Source organism: Pholis gunnellus, assembly GCF_910591455.1.
Source record: "Pholis gunnellus genome assembly, chromosome: 2".
Lineage (NCBI taxonomy): Eukaryota > Metazoa > Chordata > Actinopteri > Perciformes > Pholidae > Pholis > Pholis gunnellus.
The window spans coordinates 24,832,360-24,850,134 of NC_136536.1; the positions used below are offsets into that span (position 1 = coordinate 24,832,360).

A 17,775-nucleotide genomic window follows, 5' to 3' on the forward strand; every position below is an offset into this window, starting at 1 on the left:
ATAAATGTAATGTATATCACAAAAAATGTTAAATTATAAAATAGCTCTAACTTTGTGATTCTGTTTAGGCCAGCAGAGCAGGCCCTGACGGCCCACCACTGGGATTGACTAATAGGGAAGCCACGTGTTTAGATACATCTTCTATATTTTCTTGTCTGGAAACTGTTCAGTGTGTTTTCCCCAAAAACGTTTTGCACAAGAGTCATGTTACATGAAAAGAAAACTAGGACTGGGACTTCACAAAACCCATCCATTTCTTTTATTAATAGTTCTACTTGTCTGCTTTCTGAGAAAAGCTAAATTGATGTAAGAAAAACTGACACCCAATAAGGTTATTTACAAAATATTAGCAATGTGAGTTTCTATGACATTTGTGGAGAGAACAGGTTACAGGTACATGCAATTTTGCGTGAGAGACAGCTGCATTTGACTAACATAACATACAATCAACATAACATACACCAACCTATATAATAGATACTAACTTGCAACCTTTACATGAAATTCCACTGGAGTAAAAATATAAAATGTAGGCCTACTCTATAATTCACAGTAATAGTGGCCTGTCAATCATGACTTATGTGTTTTAGAATGTGGACAGTGCGATAGCAGAGATAAAATAGGGCGTTTTTAGCAGGAAGAATATATTTGGGAAAGATATACACTTAACTTTTAAAAGGGTACAGAGATTTTTTTATGTCATGTTTGGCTATTTGCACTGAACAGAAAAGTAAAAATGTTAGCATTAGAGACTTACTAAAGTGACATTCAGTCTCTTATCTACTTCTATTACAAAATTAAAAATAATCACAAAACAGCATTATGTTTCATCTTCAATGTATTATTACTGAAACATTTCCAAACAAAGGTACTTTAATATGCCATTACTGGTGTATTAGGACTGGTTATGAGTCAATGCAAACTCAAAGTGTCAAATTCTCTTTCTTTTTAAAAGCCACAATTTGGATATTTTGAAAATGTACACCTATGGCACCCCCTTTGACATTGGTGTTGACTCCATTCCAGTATACCTAGGAATTATGTCAACATTGGACAATTACTCATCACGTGATTTACAACGAATGTTAATGTTCAGTGACGGAAGTTGTGTGTCCTTTATGCAGCTATTCAAAAGTAAGGGCGTAAAGCAGGTGTGTGTCTATCTAGGACACAGGACACTGGAAATTACATCCGGTCATTGACATGTGCCTATTTATTAAACGTAACCACAATCATTCTCTTACCATAGCATACTAGCTGCTGTGCTCAAATATTGTGAAAACCAGGAATTTGAAGGGCATTGTCACTAAACATAATCTAGGATTTTTTAGGATCGTCTAATACTGACACTCTTGTCTGGTGATAAGGTTGGTTTACACATGTTTTTTGTGAAAAGTTACCCTTGAACACAGAACAGAGATTACAGCCTAAAGCCAGTTGGCCGCCAACATGCATGGAAGTTCTGCACCCAGCAGTAGTAGTCTGTTTCCTAATCCAAGTATGAAACAGAAAGATGAACATAAAAAAACAAGCCACTGTCAATCCAATTAAACAATTTTGCCATATGCTTGAATATAATAATATAATTCTGCAACATATAATACATTATTAATTAGCTTGTGATAAGGACTGACATGGAGACACACCACACAAAAACTACTGCAGACTGAAGCTCAATGGCACATAACTGCAGACTCTTGGCTGTGTATGTCAGGACCTTTTGACGTTGTGTCATGAGGATTTCAGGCTCCTCTGGGGGGCTTCCCAGAACTAGAAAGGTGTGCCCAATAAAGTCACTGAGTGTCATTTATGACTGCACATTTGTTATCATTAATACTGTCAACACTGGTTTGTCACAGGCACACACAAAATCTAATATCTCATTTAATGGATACCAGTTAGCATTTATTACTACACTGTAAAAGGGATATTCTGCCATTAGAAGCACATCATTGTTCTAGATATGCACACTGAATTGTGTAGGATTACCATGCATGACTTTACTATGTTGGTGCGCACAGTGCTAGTATATTCTGTTTCAGAACCTTAATAACAGAATCCCCAATTCGATTTGTGAATAAGATAATCCTTTATTAGTCCCACAGCGAGGAATGTCTTTGGAGAAGCCACACCTCCTGATGGAGACTGATGTAACAGCCCCTGCCCTCTCCAGGGAGATACCTGGTTGTTTCTCCAACACGTCCAACAGGCCGTCAAGTGACTAGATGAGGAAGTGAGTGCAACTCTTGCTCATTACGCCTTTTGAGCATGTGGACTGACCTACATCCTGATCTACCAAGAGGCATGAAATATCCATCTAAAAAAAAATGTTACGGATTAAATCTAAAATGAGATGACTTCACACACACTAGCTGTGATTTTCACCGACTGTTGAGTTGTTATTTCAAATTTTAAAAAATTAAGTGTATCAGGAGAGAACATGAGTGAGACAGAGAGTGAGCAGAAGTACAGGCTGACAATAAAACTGGCACTGATTTGCAAATCCAAACAAATCTAACGCACCAGTGAATGATTCAATGTTTCACTGGATCGGATTCAACACATTAAAACGATCCACAAAGGTTTAACTATTGGCAGTGATCGGACATTTGAAATTAGGCCAGAAACACAGCTGCTGGTACCAGGCCAGATTGCAAAACAAAGAATTTGTTAAAACAAAGCCAAGACACAAGGATGTCGAGAGTGAATAAATGTGAGCCAATAAAAAAACTAAAATATCTAAAACAGTTAATCTTTACTGACAAGGGAACTCTGGCAGTCTTGAGAAAGTAGGATAATAAGCAGAAAGAAATAGAAAAACAAATTGTAACCTGAAGGCCTTTACAAACCCTGGGCATTTTTCTGTTGTTGGTGCAATTCATTTGCACGTCAATTTTATTATTCCGAACCATTGGTTTTGTCATGAAAACACAGAATGCAAATATTATGCTGCAAGAAAAGCAAAGTTGATTTTTCTGAGCTTTGGCGCTGTAAATAAAGGCATCAACTATTCAAACTGTGCGGAAGTATTCTGAATTTTGGTGTTGTTAATCCTGGTGTGTAAAAGCCTTAAGTCCTACGGTCTGTGCCTTTCTATAACATACAAACCACTCTTATCATTGGGTTGATCCAATCAATCTATAATGTACCTAAAACAACTTGGAATAAAATAACCAGTTTGACAATAGGGTACAACTCCCACTGGGAGTAACTTTTCAGCGTTTTTCCTGTAATGAAAAGAACTGCACTTTGAACAGGTTGTGAAGATCACCTATCATTTGACTTAACAAAAGTGTTTCAATGAGCAAATATACCAGAAACTACCAGAAATTAGTTCAATTCAATGCACGCATTAATCAGCATTCTCCTCCGTGAAGAAAATGAAATCACCTTGCATGCTATGCTTCAGGGTGCCAAGTCGATATCCTATGACCTTAGCTCTCAAGGAATCAATGCGGTGTGTAGAAGTCCTTCAGTTCCTTTCAGGCACACACTTCAGGTACCTTAAATGACACAACCACATCTCAACCTATTTCCTGTGGGGAGGCACAGCAGTTCTTTCTAAGATACAGAGTCTTTGGTAGCTCCTTGTGGGCTCCCTCCACTTGTGACCAAATTACGGAGCAGTTTACGCCGACCAGCCTGGTAGTCCTCCTCGTCAACATTGACCAACAGTTTTATAGCTTCGTGGCCCACAGCCTGTTTTAAGGAATCTGTGATAAAGACCCCTTTAAGGGCCTCTAGCAATGATCCATTGATGTAGTCCCTCCAGAAGGCATCCAAGTAGGTAAGCTCAGAGAACTTGATGTCACAGATGATGGAGCCCAAGTCTCGGGATTTGAGGATAGTGTTTGCCTGATTGAAGCGCTCAAATTGTCTCTCCACTGCCTCCTGCTTATTGGAGAAGACGTTGCCCTGAAGTGCAGACTCATGCTGGCAGTATTCAGCACGAACCCGGAGCCGGATATCTAGAGGAGAGCACAAAGTAAGAAAGAAAAAGATCAGCTGAGACCCCTACTTTGATTATTTGAGTAGGACAAGAACAAATCAGCAAACAAATAATACCAACATTTTATGTCTGAAATGATTCCAATCATAGTTGAGCCATAGCTGTCAATCAGCATGCCCTTAGACAATTGCTTGGTGTATGTACAAGCCTAAAGACTCAAGGGTGGGGTATGCTCGAAATGAGCTAGTTTGTACCAATTGTCGTCTGATAATGTCTCAAGGACAAACTGTTCAGAACGGTCACACTATCACCACACGCTTTCAGACTGAAAACGTACAGCACCCTATGGTATCAACGGCACAAATTCTGACCTTTTTTTGCAGTGTGCAGACAAGCTTTCCCATTGCTCAAGACAGGTTGCAGACCCAAAGGATGTACCAGCAGCTGCTGGTCCTGCTCTCTCTCTGCACATCTTCTCTCTCTATCTCTCTCTCTCTCTCTCTCTGCACATCTTCTCTCTCCATCTCTATCTCTCTCTGCACATCTTCTCTCTCCGCGCACGCACGCACGCACGCACCCCCTCAGTCCTCTGTCGTTGCCACAATTGTGTTACTTAAATAACTTAAATGCATAAAGCTGGCGGTTTCCGGTTGGTTCTCATTACTGGTCGGATGGGTGCAGGTATTAAAAAAACCTGACCCACGAATTACTAGCAGATAATGTCAGGTAAACATGACAGAGAAGAGAAACGTAACATAGCAAATGAAGTAAAAGAGAAGGAGAGAAAGAAAGATGAAAAGGTAAAGGAACAACTGAAGCAAGCAAGGAAACAAAAGGGATGAAGAGGACTAATGAAGAAAACAATGGAAGTACCAATGCAGTGATGAGTTATTTTTTACTTAACATGTTAGCAAATGTGTATTTTTAGCTAAAAAAGGTATTAGTTAGGGGTGTCAAGCTAGCCGGATAACATCAGCTTTGTGGAATATGGCCCTGGCATCATCAAATGGTTGTCTCAGGGAGACTGTAGGCCATGTCCACACTACTCCGTTTCCATTTGAAAACGCATATGTTTTGCTACGTTTACACTGAGCGTCCACACTACGCCGGCGTTTTCGAGCACCGAAAACAGAAGAGTTTTAAAACGCTCCCGAAGACGGATAAGTTTGAAAACGGCGGGGTTGCATATTCGTGTGGACAGTCGAAAATGGATAAGTTTGGAAACGATGACGCCCACACCCGCGTCCTCTACTTGATTGGTTCTTAGCAGTGATGACGAATCCTTCCCTGATTCGTCACACCCCTATCATGTGACCGTTTCCTGGAAATCATAAAAAACAACATTGATTACCGATCGACTACCAGGCTAATTTAACATGGAGAACTGATTACAGGTTTTGCAGACCTTGTTGTCTTTACTAACAGCTGTTGTCCAGTTAAAGTCCAGGAAGAAGCTGTTATTGGAGCGATTAGCAAGCGGGGTGTCCAGCGGCGTTATCAGACCTATGGAGCGGACGTCTGAAGTCACTGTCAGCAGATTTAGGGAGGGTGATGGACACAAAACGAAGGACTTTCCTGTCCTTATTAATGAGTCCAGAAGGCTGCAGCTCGCCTGGTGTTCAATCGCCCCAAGTTCAACCACAAAACTTCCCTTCTCCGTGCTCTACACTGGCTCCCTGTAAGAGCTCGCATCCAGTTTAAGACTCTGGTGCTAGCCTACAGGGCAGTGAAAGGAACAGCTCCTTCCTATCTCCAGGCCATGGTCAAGCCCTACACCCCCGCACGACCACTTCGCTTTGCTGCCTTGGGGCGATTGGTTCCCCCGTCACTCAGAGGTCCCTGCGGCCGATCGACCCGGTCGCGGCTATTTTCTGTCCTGGCCCCACAGTGGTGGAATGAACTCCCCACTGCCGTCAGGACAGCAGAGTTGCTGCCCATCTTTCGCCGCAGGCTGAAAACTCACCTCTTCAAAAAGTACTACCCTGAGCCTTCCACTTAGCACTTATTGTATTCGTATTAGTTTGTTGCACTTATTGTATTCAGTTGTTTCTGCACTGCACTTTTGCTCTGGTTTATGCTCTTAGATGCTTGTCTAAAAAAGGAGATGCACTTATGACTTCTGGCGACTAGTAGTTCTCTTGAAAACCGATGTTGAATACACTTATTGTAAGTCGCTTTGGATAAAAGCGTCTGCTAAATGAATGTAATGTAATGTAATTTAAAATGATAATCTACTCTGGCTAAGGTAGCTTAACAAGAGTAAAATAATAGCTGTGATTTAACTGCAAGCTTCCAATCTATACACACCTCTGCATTAGCAATGAAGGGAAATTACTTCATGGCCCTTGAGAGTAACTGCACTTTGGACTGTTGTGACGGTAAGTACACTGGCTGTGGTCATTACAGTGAACATCTTTTGCCGGTGCACTTCTGTCTGGTAGTGTGACGAGAGGGCATGTGAGCCCTTTTTGCTGTAGTTTATCTCCTTGGAGCAGAGGCTGCATTTAGCATACCCTGCCTTATCAATTTTTTTAAAACACTGACAGTGGGAAGCTGTACTGCTCTCCCTTCACGTCTGTTTAGACCTCCACCTTTATCCAGGCCCAGCTCCACTTACATCTCAGCCCTGCGTGAAGCTGCGCTACACAAACAGCATCCTCTCCCTTAAGCTCTTTGACCACATCATCTTATCAGTATCTGGGCCTCATTTTTCGTGGTCATAAAAGTTATTATGACCACGAAATCGCCTCATTCTACTTTGAGTTAGGAGTTAGCACCTCCAGGTGCGCCGGTGTATTCCGGTTTAACGTTAACGAGTGACCGTGTGAACGGAACCCGGGGGGGGGGGGCATGTTTCATCACGTTCCGTTTTTTCCTCCTAAATTGCGATGACGACGAACGTTGACAGTCGACAAAGTTTCGCATGCAGTTGACGTTAGCCTTAACCAGCAAGTAACGGTACATAACCAGTGTTTCCCCTACCATGTTATTGGGGGGGCAGCCCCTCCCGCCCCTCCCGCCCCCCTTGAAGGACGAGTTAATTTTGCTTAATTTATTTACACGCCGGCACGTCACGTCTGTCACTACATGGTCGCATGTTTACAATTCCCCTGCTCTCGGTATCGCATGGCCCCCCCCCCGTCAAGCATCTAAGGTCCAGCAACTGGCCTGCACCCAGTCGCTCTCCTGCGAGTAGCACCCCCCCAAAGCTGTAAACATAGGGGAAACACCGATAACGTAACTTAAACTTTAATGCCAACACAATCCACTAACGTTAGCTTGAATTCAAACCTTCACTGTTCACTCTGAATGTGGAATAGTACTTTGACTATTGACATTTTGAGTGAACACCAATTTTGAGACTCAATTTATAGTTTGGTTATTGGTCTCTGTTCTCAGGGTGGTGCATGTTATTATTAATAATTGTTAATGTTATTGACATTAATAATACTATTTAAAAAAAAAAAAAAACTGTAACCTGGTTACTTAAGGTTCATAAATGTGTTCCTGGATTGGTCTAAGCCAGGGTTCGGCAACCTGCGGCTCTTTGGCCCTTCTGTTGCAGCTCCCTGAGTCCTTCGTCCATACGGTGTCTGGACGGAGATCATCCTGAAAACAAATATCACGTGACTATTTACGTACACTGGGCATGCAGTGGGTGCTGGTGCTACTGGTTTTCAAACCTACTGGTTTCGTTCCGTGCATGTGTTGTCTTCGCGTAACAGCAGCAGCTGTTTTCTGCCTCTGTTGCCAGATTCGTCAAACATTCACAAACATATTGCTGGAGATATAAAGCCACATCTCATATATATTGCAGGGATTACGATTGTATAAGTGAGCACTACATCACAGCCACGTATGAAGAAATACATTGAAGAAAATATATTTATGGAAAGATCGCATCAACCTGGATTCGAACCTGTCGAGCAAAATAGTGATATATTCAAAAACGGCCGCGCTACGCGATCCGCCACTTGCATCTTTCATCATATTGCGCATTTTCTTGTAGGTGCCTGATCATGATTTGCAGACCTCCACCCTCGGTAAACTATCGATGGATAAATCCAAAAGAAGAAAAGTCACGGAGGAAAATAGAGTTTAATTCTGCGTGGACGTATTAATTTGCTTTCACTGCCAACGATGCTGGCTTACCTGAATGCTTGATATGTGGCGAGAAATTTGACATCAAATAGCTTTTGCGGCTCCAGACAAATTTTATTTGGTGGAAAATAGGGCAAAATGGCTCTTTGGATAGTAAAGGTTGCCGACCCCTGGTCTAAGCCAATGTCGGTATTCTCTTTGAGGCCAGACAAAAATGATGACCCCTCTCCATGTTGCGTTTGTTTTTACCACATGTTTGCTTCTCTCTGCAGTCAGCTGAGGAATGACTTCTCCGTTTGCGGTTTTGTACAAGAGGAGTTGGCTTTGTTTGAGGAGGTCCAACATGGGGTCCTGATGGGGAACAGCAAATGACTGGCTGCGGACCTAGAGAGTGACATTAGTTTTAATGTTAATCAAGTAACATGTATCAGTATCAGAGTATGCAGTTACTTAAGAGACATTCAATTAGTATTTATCAATATTCTTAGTCTTATCTTGCTGAAATGAAGGGTAAAAAAAAGAAAAAGAACTTTTGATCACACAAATACACAAACACACACCTGTTCTTCTGTGAGGCACAGTGTCCTTGTTCTGCACTGCTCCTCTTGGTGAAATGTAGCGCACTGATGTTTCTTCCAGGTACTTGTCGACAGGATCTGGGCAAACTGGAAACAACAGTTGATTTCTGATGTTATCACATTACACTGCTAATCATCCCATTCAAACCAGTTGAATACATCATACAGAAATGTCAGTTTTTGTGAACTGCCAGATACATGAGCGTTAGCCTCCATCAAGTACACACCAACATGTTTATCAAGTATTAGTTATATACATGTTATTCATATCATTAAAATTTTTTGCATTCAAAAAAATATTTACTTGAAAGTAAAACTGTGAAACTTCATTGTACAAAAAGTTCATTCTTTCTCATAAAAAGTTACATTTCTAAGCAATAAAAAAAATGTACCACACCAAGTCTAACTTGTGTTTTGGCCACTACAGCCTACATCCTACTAAGTCTTCTGCTCCAACAACTTTCCAGGTGTGCCAATTCAAAGTACCTTCATATCTGTGTGCCCTAGCTATAAAGTGTAAACAAAGATTCTGAAGAAAAGGCCAAGACAACAAAGACACTCCACAGCAGTGGGTGGCAATAGTGTGTCACTTAACTTTTTACTCAACACAATAAAACATAAAAAGAACAAGAAATAAGGTGACCACAGCCACCTTTCACAGAGGCGATGAACCATTATAAGTAAGAACAGAAGAGTAAGATTGGCAGAAGTCATCAGGTAACAACAGGTGGAGGAGGACAAGAATTATCTTCAATATATCAATATCTTAACATTGGGAGGCTGACTGCCACAAGGTAAACTGAATGAGTTAGTGTAATTTAGTGGAGGCATAGGTGACACTAAGTTGGACCTATTCAGAATAATTAATGACAGACCCTCTGTATAACGCTACAAAAAACATTTTTAAAAAAGACAGAAAAGACAGAAATAACATTTGTTCACAATAAACACTTGAACTGATGAAGGCACTTGCAAATCACAAGGTAGTAAAAAATGCTCTTGAACTCTTGAACTGCATTGTTTAGAAAGGGTGCAGGCCTTTTCAAATCCGTGTGCCATCATTCCTCCTGTCCTCCCACAGCTGGACAGGTACAGCTGGTAAACAGAAGGGGTTCTGGTGGGTCTCAGCCCCACGGTCTATGAAAATTCAACTTATTTCATGATACATAGCTAATTATGCTCAACCAATATTTACAATGAGTGTTCGTTATTGGCTTGACCATAACAATGTGCTGTTAGGATAACAAGCTCCACATGGCTATGTAAAAAAGGTCAGCTGAGGACGAAGAGGGGACAGCATCCACAGGGGTTTGAACACCCCTATCGCTTTTTGATCTTACCTTGAATTAATGTTTTACTACATCTTAAGATATATGACATGACATGAGTGTTAGAATATGGTTTGAGTAAAAAGAATGACCTACCATTCAAGAGCTGGGCCCTGAAAGTTGACCCATATTGGACAACCACCCCTCCAAAAGAGGAAGATATCCTTCCACATAAAAAAATATATCAATATAGTTTTCTTATCATCACCGATGGAACAGCCTCCAGGGACAATTTTAGTTTCAGTATCTTGCCCAAGGACACTTGGAAGAGCCTGGGTTCACACCGCAGATCTTCTGATTAGAGGACAAAATGCTACCAACTTTGAGCTACATATAAAATCAAGCACTGCCTAAACTGACAGCCAGCCACCAAGGTGATCAAGATGTTTTGGCTTTACTTTTTTGGGAGCCGCCATGGCGCTGCATGCCCACATTACAGTGGCAGCCAGTGAGAAACTTTCCTGAATGTTATGGGAGCAGTCCAGATTATAAGAGTAATATACAGTGTATAACTCGTTTTGTCCGTCTGCTCACTACAGAGAGCTGGCGCATCCGCCTGGGGGAGTCAGCTCTGCGAATCAGGGGCTGCTTTTTATTTACTCATGTTGGCACAAGGTGGTGATTACTGTATGCATTTTAATCTGGGAGGATTTCACATCAAAGACATGCACTAATTGCTATTATTTAAAAATGCACACTAAAAATGCCCACATTTTTAGTCAATGGGCTCAAACATTTTTTTTTTTTAATTGCCTCCACTGTTCAGAGGTTCCTGATGCTCAACCGATAGCGGGCACAACATGAATACTTCAGGTAATGTAGCATAAGCAAGTTAAATAACTTTATAATTATTATTTAGCAAATAAAGATTTAAGGATAAAAATAACCTAATTAGAATATTCCTTTATTTTGGACCAACAGTATTGAAATTGAGGATAATCTTGTTTGTTAGCTTGCCGATAATCAGAGAACAGTAAAGACGTGTCTATTTTTGTAGATGATATCTGTGTCTTGATGGGTGGTCTTCTAATATGGGTCAACTTCGAGGGCCTCTGTGTCCAGAGTGGTTGGTCAGTCTGGTTAATCGAACCACGTTTTAACACTCTCTCATAAAAGGTAAACATGTAGGAAAACAGTCATTCAAATGGAAAAAGGTGATGTCAGAAAGTGATTGATTCTGACAGAATGACCCAACAGTCAAAACATACTGGAAATTATAACCATAATCATGAAGGGAAGATTTATTGCAGGGCTGTTGTATTAGACTGAATGAAATTTAGCAAGGTGAACCTAATAAATGGAGTGTATTTTATAAATAACGTAATTGTGAAAGAAATATATATATATATGTGATTTACATATCACATTCAGTATGGGTATTTGTACATTCTGGGTGGTTGTGACAGAGAGTTCTTTTAACCATACTGCAAGCCCTTGGCATAAATAATGCTCATTCTGGGCCTTGATGGAAATTAAACTACTTGGCGCCAGCTCTGGCTCAAGTAGCTCAAAAGTTGGCAACTCTAGAATGTCTTGAGTTCTGCAGGAATGAATCCTAAAACTCAGAAATGAGTGAGCATTTTTGCACTTCTGGATACCTCGTCTCAAAGTCAAAGAGTTTTGTAAATGTTTTGGTTAGCTCCTTTAAATAGGTCTATGTTAACATAAGCTTAACAGATTTTAATGTTTGTTCTACGACACAAAATAAATTAGTGAATTCCCCACTCGAGAATTTTGAAGCCTTAAAAAAGCCTGTTGTAACAAGTTGCCAAATGAGACTACAAAACGGCATCATGCCGAACAGTAGTCCACCTTCAGCTTAGCGGTGGTGACGAGAAGTCATGCGACCGCGGTGTGATTTGTTCGTAGATTATACGTTAGCTTGTTACTTCTAGCGATTGCATTTAAGCTTCAACAATCATAACATTTTTGTTAATTTGTGACAATTATCCTGCTGAACATAACGTGTAAGTATCATTAATGTTTCTTTGCCATGGAGCGTCTTTTCTGCAATATTCCAAAATGTTGTCAAGGGAACCAGGTTTGCTAACTTCCCGGATGGCCTACAAAGATACTTCCATGCAGCACTCTATTATGTTGCATAAAATAAAACTACATGACCTGCCATCTTGAGTTCTTAGAACAGAGTGGGTCCCACAAACCGTAAGACATTTAAACCAAACTGTCCATTAACTATATATTTAAAGCCTGGTGTGACCATAGTGATGACAGTGCATTACTCACCAGCCTGTCGTTTCCTGAGTGTGACGTAAGGCAATAGGTCGTGGCGGGTGATAATCCTTAGAAGTTGGAGAACATGTCGGAAATTGGTCTCATCACAGCGACCTTGGCGCTCTAGGGCAAGCAGGAAATCCCGTCCACTTCTGATGCCACCACGCTCATATTCGTCAATCACGTCAACAAACAGGAATGACAGTACCCTGACATCCCGATGGGTTAGCTGGGCTCCAACTATGTCAAACATGCGATGAAGTGAGTAAAGCCCATGGGAATTGTCCACTGCTTCTTCAGGCCATGGCTCGAAGCCCCCATTTCTTTTGGACAAGCTGGAGTTGGTGCAGGAGGCAGGAACGTTCCTGTTGGCCACTTCTCCGCTTGCTGCTGCCACACCTGAGCAGCCTGGCCTACCTGTCAGAGCTCTGTGATCCAGAGGCCCAGCGGTTGCACTACTCTGACTCGAGTCCAGCTGATTGGCCTGAATGTGAGGTCGGGCCTGCTGTGGAGAGGAGTTCTGGGCAAGCTGGGGAGGAATAACAGCATTGGGAAGTTGTGGCTGCTGTGATGTCATCTCAGGGCCAGATGATAAGGGATGCTTGAATCCCCTGCTGTCTTCGTCTGCTCCAACTGATGAGCTATGTATGGAGAGTGGGGGGAAAATCACATAATTTTACAATCATCAAGATGGCCATCATCATGTATCAATAACTAACAACATGATACAATTGCAAATAAATGTGCAGGACTTTCCACAGCTTATAGAGGAAGTAAGTCACCTCTGCTAACATCAGAATTTTAAACATTAAGAGAAGTAGAACAGAGCCTCATTATAACACAGTAAATGGTATGTATTTTATGAAGGTGTCAATTGTGTAGACTAGGGTTGGGCAATAACACAATATTTACTGTGAGATACATTTGTCAACTGGCAGCAATATGTTTTATATTGTAGTATACCTCTTATATATCTGGCTGTACTAGGCTATTGTGGGCAATGGACAAATCAATGAGCAGGACCGTTTATGGAAATATGAGATCTTTAAATGATTTTTGCAAAAATGTGATTAAGTAATTGGACACATGACCTATTTACAGCAGCGGGATTAGCCAAAAACAGTTTTATCAGTGTAATACAAATGTAATTCATAATGTATGAAGTTTGTACAAAAATAACTGTCTCCATCCAATCCATTGCAGTGTCAAGTATTTTAACTTACATTAAAACTGCAGTGGTCTCAGTCTTGCATTACAGCCACCATTTTTACATCCAGCCTAAGGTATGTGTACAGTTCTCACCTGAACTACATTAAAGAGTAATTGAACACTCAAACATTTTTTAAGTTATGAACAAAATATTACTGTACTTTGATTAAACAAATCAATGCTTGTGTTAATATTGACATTTATTAACAAATTTTGAAAAATCATAATTTCATGCCATTTGCTGTTTTAAATCAGCCCTAATCTTGCAAGGCCAATTATGAGATAGGGTCGACCGTTTGGGACATAAAAATCACAGCCCAGCTCATTTGGCAACTGGGTAGTTAGCTAACTATAGCTTGCTAACCCCACCATTTTATCATGTTAACTTTACACCGTTTACAGAAAATATACCTTGTTCTTGCATACGGCAGTGAAAAAGAACATTTAATAGTCTTTCCACAGAATCTTCTTTTATCAGACCATTAACTACAAGGCCATACGCCATTAGAATAAAGTTCTACTCTTGTGTATCGCGCATGGCGGAGTTCCGCCCCGATGTGCACACAGACACGTGCGCACACACAGGTGAGCAAACTCCCACCAGCAGACAGAGAGCGAGCGTCGGAAAATATGTTCCGTCAACCACCTGAAAATCAGACAACAATATCTGCGTTTTTGAAACTCTCCTGTGTGGTGAAGCTGGCAGCACTCGCTCTCTTGCGAGGAGCAGCCGGAATAGCTCTCCTGCTCCGGTCCAAGTACAGAAAAGAGCCCAAGTGCTGCACGCCCTCTGGCTCTTCAATGCTGATGATGCATGTCATTTCCGGCAACACCTTCCTTGCATCATTTGAGCCCACAGTTGTTCGAGGTTTAGTTCAATGTATAGTTCAAATAATTGTTCAGTTGTTATATTGACTATATTGATTCCTTTAAGTGTTTGTTAAACACTAGGGGAAACACTGCATTGGGAAATCTGAACTAGATGAAGTTTGCCATTATGCCTAAAAAATGTGCTTTCCAGAAGAGAGATGTTTGAAAGAATTAACATATTATGTTGTTTCTCTAAAATGTAGATACAAATTGTTTATTTTGTATTACTTTGATTACTACTTTTACGGCTTTTAAAAAGGGCGTGCTGTTATATTCCTTAATTTAAAAAAACGGAATTGTAACAATGCAGTTGTATTCATATGTGTGAGCGTTATTACCTGAAAATGTGACCTCTTGTACATTTTAAGTTGTAATTATGTTGAGTTGGTTTCCATCCGTGTTTGAGCTTGGCACAAATTAATCTTTTGATTAGACTTCCCCTTGGCTATAAGTTGTGCACACGTGAATTTATTGAATTATCATTGATTTAAATAAACTAGTATGCAGCAATTAAAAATATTGAAAAATTGATTTAAGTTCAGAGAACTTGGATTTTTCGGCCTCCCTTTACTTCAATTCATCAAGACTTTTCTCAATTTTTTCATTCCTCGTTCACTGTGGAAGCATGCGAGAAAACATTTTTTTTTTACAAGAAATCAAGGTAACATGCGGAAGGTAATTAATGAACATAAGGTTATTTTAGGGGTGAACTATTCCTCTAAACCAAGTATTCTGAGGGCACAGCAATTGGGTTTTAGAGACGACATGAATGTGCGTCAGACAACACAGGTTTAACGTTATGCCTAAACATAAAGCACAGTTAAGCTAATGACAGCAACAGTCCTGACAAAGCTGTCCAACCTGCCTGCACAGATGTTGTATGTGTCAATATATCAATTTGTGATTCTGACAATAGGCCTGTTTCACGGTAAAAAGTTAGACATGTCACCAGGACATTAATTTAATATTAATGGTGAAAACATAAAATTACCATTATCATCATAATACCGTTTGGACTACAATTTCCATAATGTCAGCTAAGGCTAATTTAGCTAACTAAAACAGAGTTTATGTAAACAGCCAAATATTTGCAAGCACGCTATGTTACCACTTCAATAACTCATTGAGAGTTTCTACTATAGACTGAACAAACAATCACGCACTCATTGTTATACACAGTTATAACATTCAGCTGTTTAGGAAGATATATAACACGCTAACAACTAACGTTAGCTAACGCTAGGTGCCCTACGGAAGTTAGCTGGCAAGGTAACAATAGTTATCTAGAAATTCATAGCAGATGCAAGATATTGATGTGTGGGCTCTAACGTTACAAACTGGTCTCTGGTCCGCTACTTGCGACTAAATAGTTAAGAATTTGCAACATTACAGTACATCTGCGCATAGTATCACACCCTTGGTTTGCGTCTTGGTTTGTTGTGATTGCTCATCTTCAGCCTTAGTCCAGCGTTACCGTTACCCAAACGAACTTTTTATATAAAACCAAGTAAAGCAGACAAACAAAAGAAATCAACTTTACATTACCTCCTGTCTTTTTGGATATTCTTGACGAGTCCACCGGTATCAGTTCGGTAGGCAGCTAACGCAAAGTTAGCTTCCCAGTGCCCGATAGCACAGCAAAGCTTCTTTCAGGGCAGAAAACAGTTCCGTTTTGTTGTTTTGATCGAGTACCCGATAAATGCTTAATATATACCACTGTGTTTCCAGTCTCGTGGTGTGCAAGACTGCTTATTTCAGACCAGAGGTGACAGTTCGTTTAATGGTTTTGGTCCTCAGACATACATCGTGGGAAAAATAAGCAGACAAGTTTCGTTCTTCAGCTAAAATGAAAGACCTTCCAGATCACAATTCAGTTCAGTTCCGGTGTTCCTTTTCTTATTCTTCGTGTAGATTCTGGCAGTGTAGACGCTGTTAAGCGTATTACTGCCCTCCGCAGGATACAGAGTTAACTGTTGTGTCACACATGTTTTCACATACTGCCCTGAATCATGCAGAAACGTAACCCTCTTGTTATGTTCGTTTCTTAGGTACAGCAATGATGTGCATGTTTAATCATCCAAAAGTTGTCAGAAACCAAAAAATCCTAATAAATATAGTTTGTACCTCATCACTAACATCATTACTAACAATTCAATCATTATTTAGTGGAATGGAGTTAATCACCCCTCCATAGATCATAGTTCAGTTAGGATAACTTGCTTGTTTTCATGAAAAATACATGTTCAAACTATTTTTTTGGTATATTGGAAAAACCTAGATGTAAATTCCATTAGTCTACTATAACATGTATTTTTTTTCTACATTTCTTTTACATTTTGAAACTTTCTTTTGTCATGGGGTGATGTAGATAAATAGAGATGAGACACCTCTGCTGTTCAGGGTCATATTGACCCGCTCACTCAAAATCGAGCCAAATGAGTCATAAGGATTTGTATTGAAAGTAAACTATATTTATGTTTATTTATAGTGTTAAGAAACAGACATTTACAAAAATTAACAAGAGATGAGTACAATGAACGAGGTGTGTGTGTGTGTGTGTGTGTGTGTGTGTGTGTGTGTGTGTGTGTATGTTTGTATGCGTTTTGCTGTGTATCTGTGTCTACACAGCACACGAGTGACATGTCATCACGGTGCGCTTTGTGCAAATACATTTTGCCACTGTCTTTATAATATTTTCGGCAGACAGTCTTGGCTGACGTGTATTGGGTGAGGATGACCACTGTATTTCATAATCTTTTGATACGAATGTCTCGCTTGGAGGAACAGGTATATCAGTTTCCTCATCTGATGGTTCATAATCAGCACCATTATAATCTGAATTGACTTCAAGATGGTCTTCATCTTCAGACACATCCTCCTCTATTTTACTGTTGTGATCAAGGATGTGCTCCAGAGCCTCCAGGGCTGTCATCCTTTTGTTTCTGTTGCTCATGGTGTCCTACAGTAAGCTGCTGTGTTGTATGTATCTGCAGTGTGTAATGTTGCTAGGACTCCCAAGCAACCCTTTTGTATGTTTCGCCCTGCTTTCCCCTGCTAAGTGTGGGCTGAGTTTTCCCGCGGGAAAATAAAAGGTTGCCACCAAAGTCAAAATAGTATCTGTATTTTTCGCAGAGGTGGGGTAGTGAGAAAGAGTGTGTGTGTGTGCATGTGTGTGTGTGTGTGAAATGGGGTGACATATGGGGGATTAAGAAATACTTTGTCTCACATTTTCAAAGAAAGAAATGGTCTAAACTTGACACTTCTGACCCCTTATAGCCTCCACTTCACTGCCGGGTCAAATTGACCCGAACATCATCTCTGTAATATAAACCTGCAGGTGGGGGTTGCAAATACATGATATGAACCATTTTTTTTCAAACATTGATTACATTAATTAAGGCAAGCAGAAGAAGTTTCATACAGAAAAAGTACTTTAAAATATTTTTTTTCAAACTTCGAAACGGGTCATTTGGACCCACAACATAACAGGAGGGTCTGCTTTTGAGAT

General features: G+C 40.4%; 1 protein-coding gene across 1 annotated transcript; it reads right to left on the reverse strand.

Moving 5' to 3' along the window:
* Positions 1-380: 380 nt before the first annotated feature.
* Positions 381-16,065, reverse strand: dedd (death effector domain containing). Its single transcript, XM_079181280.1, has 5 exons — positions 15,813-16,065; positions 12,201-12,829; positions 8,611-8,715; positions 8,300-8,434; positions 381-3,968 (listed from the first exon to the last, which is right to left on the reverse strand). Exons 2-5 carry the CDS (start codon positions 12,763-12,765, stop codon positions 3,562-3,564), a joined length of 1,212 nt encoding a protein of 403 aa, XP_079037406.1. The 5' UTR covers positions 12,766-12,829; positions 15,813-16,065; the 3' UTR covers positions 381-3,561.
* Between the last annotated feature and the right edge of the window lie 1,710 nt (positions 16,066-17,775).

Coding starts and splice junctions, on each gene's coding strand:
- dedd (XM_079181280.1), bottom strand. CDS start 12,765: ATGACATCACAGCAGCCACAACTTCCCAATGCTGTTATTCCTCCCCAG. Junction 8,716..12,200: donor ACTCAGGAAACGACAGGCTG/GTGAGTAATGCA, acceptor TGTTGTTTCCAG/TTTGCCCAGATCCTGTCGAC. Junction 8,435..8,610: donor TGTGCCTCACAGAAGAACAG/GTGTGTGTTTGT, acceptor GTCACTCTCTAG/GTCCGCAGCCAGTCATTTGC.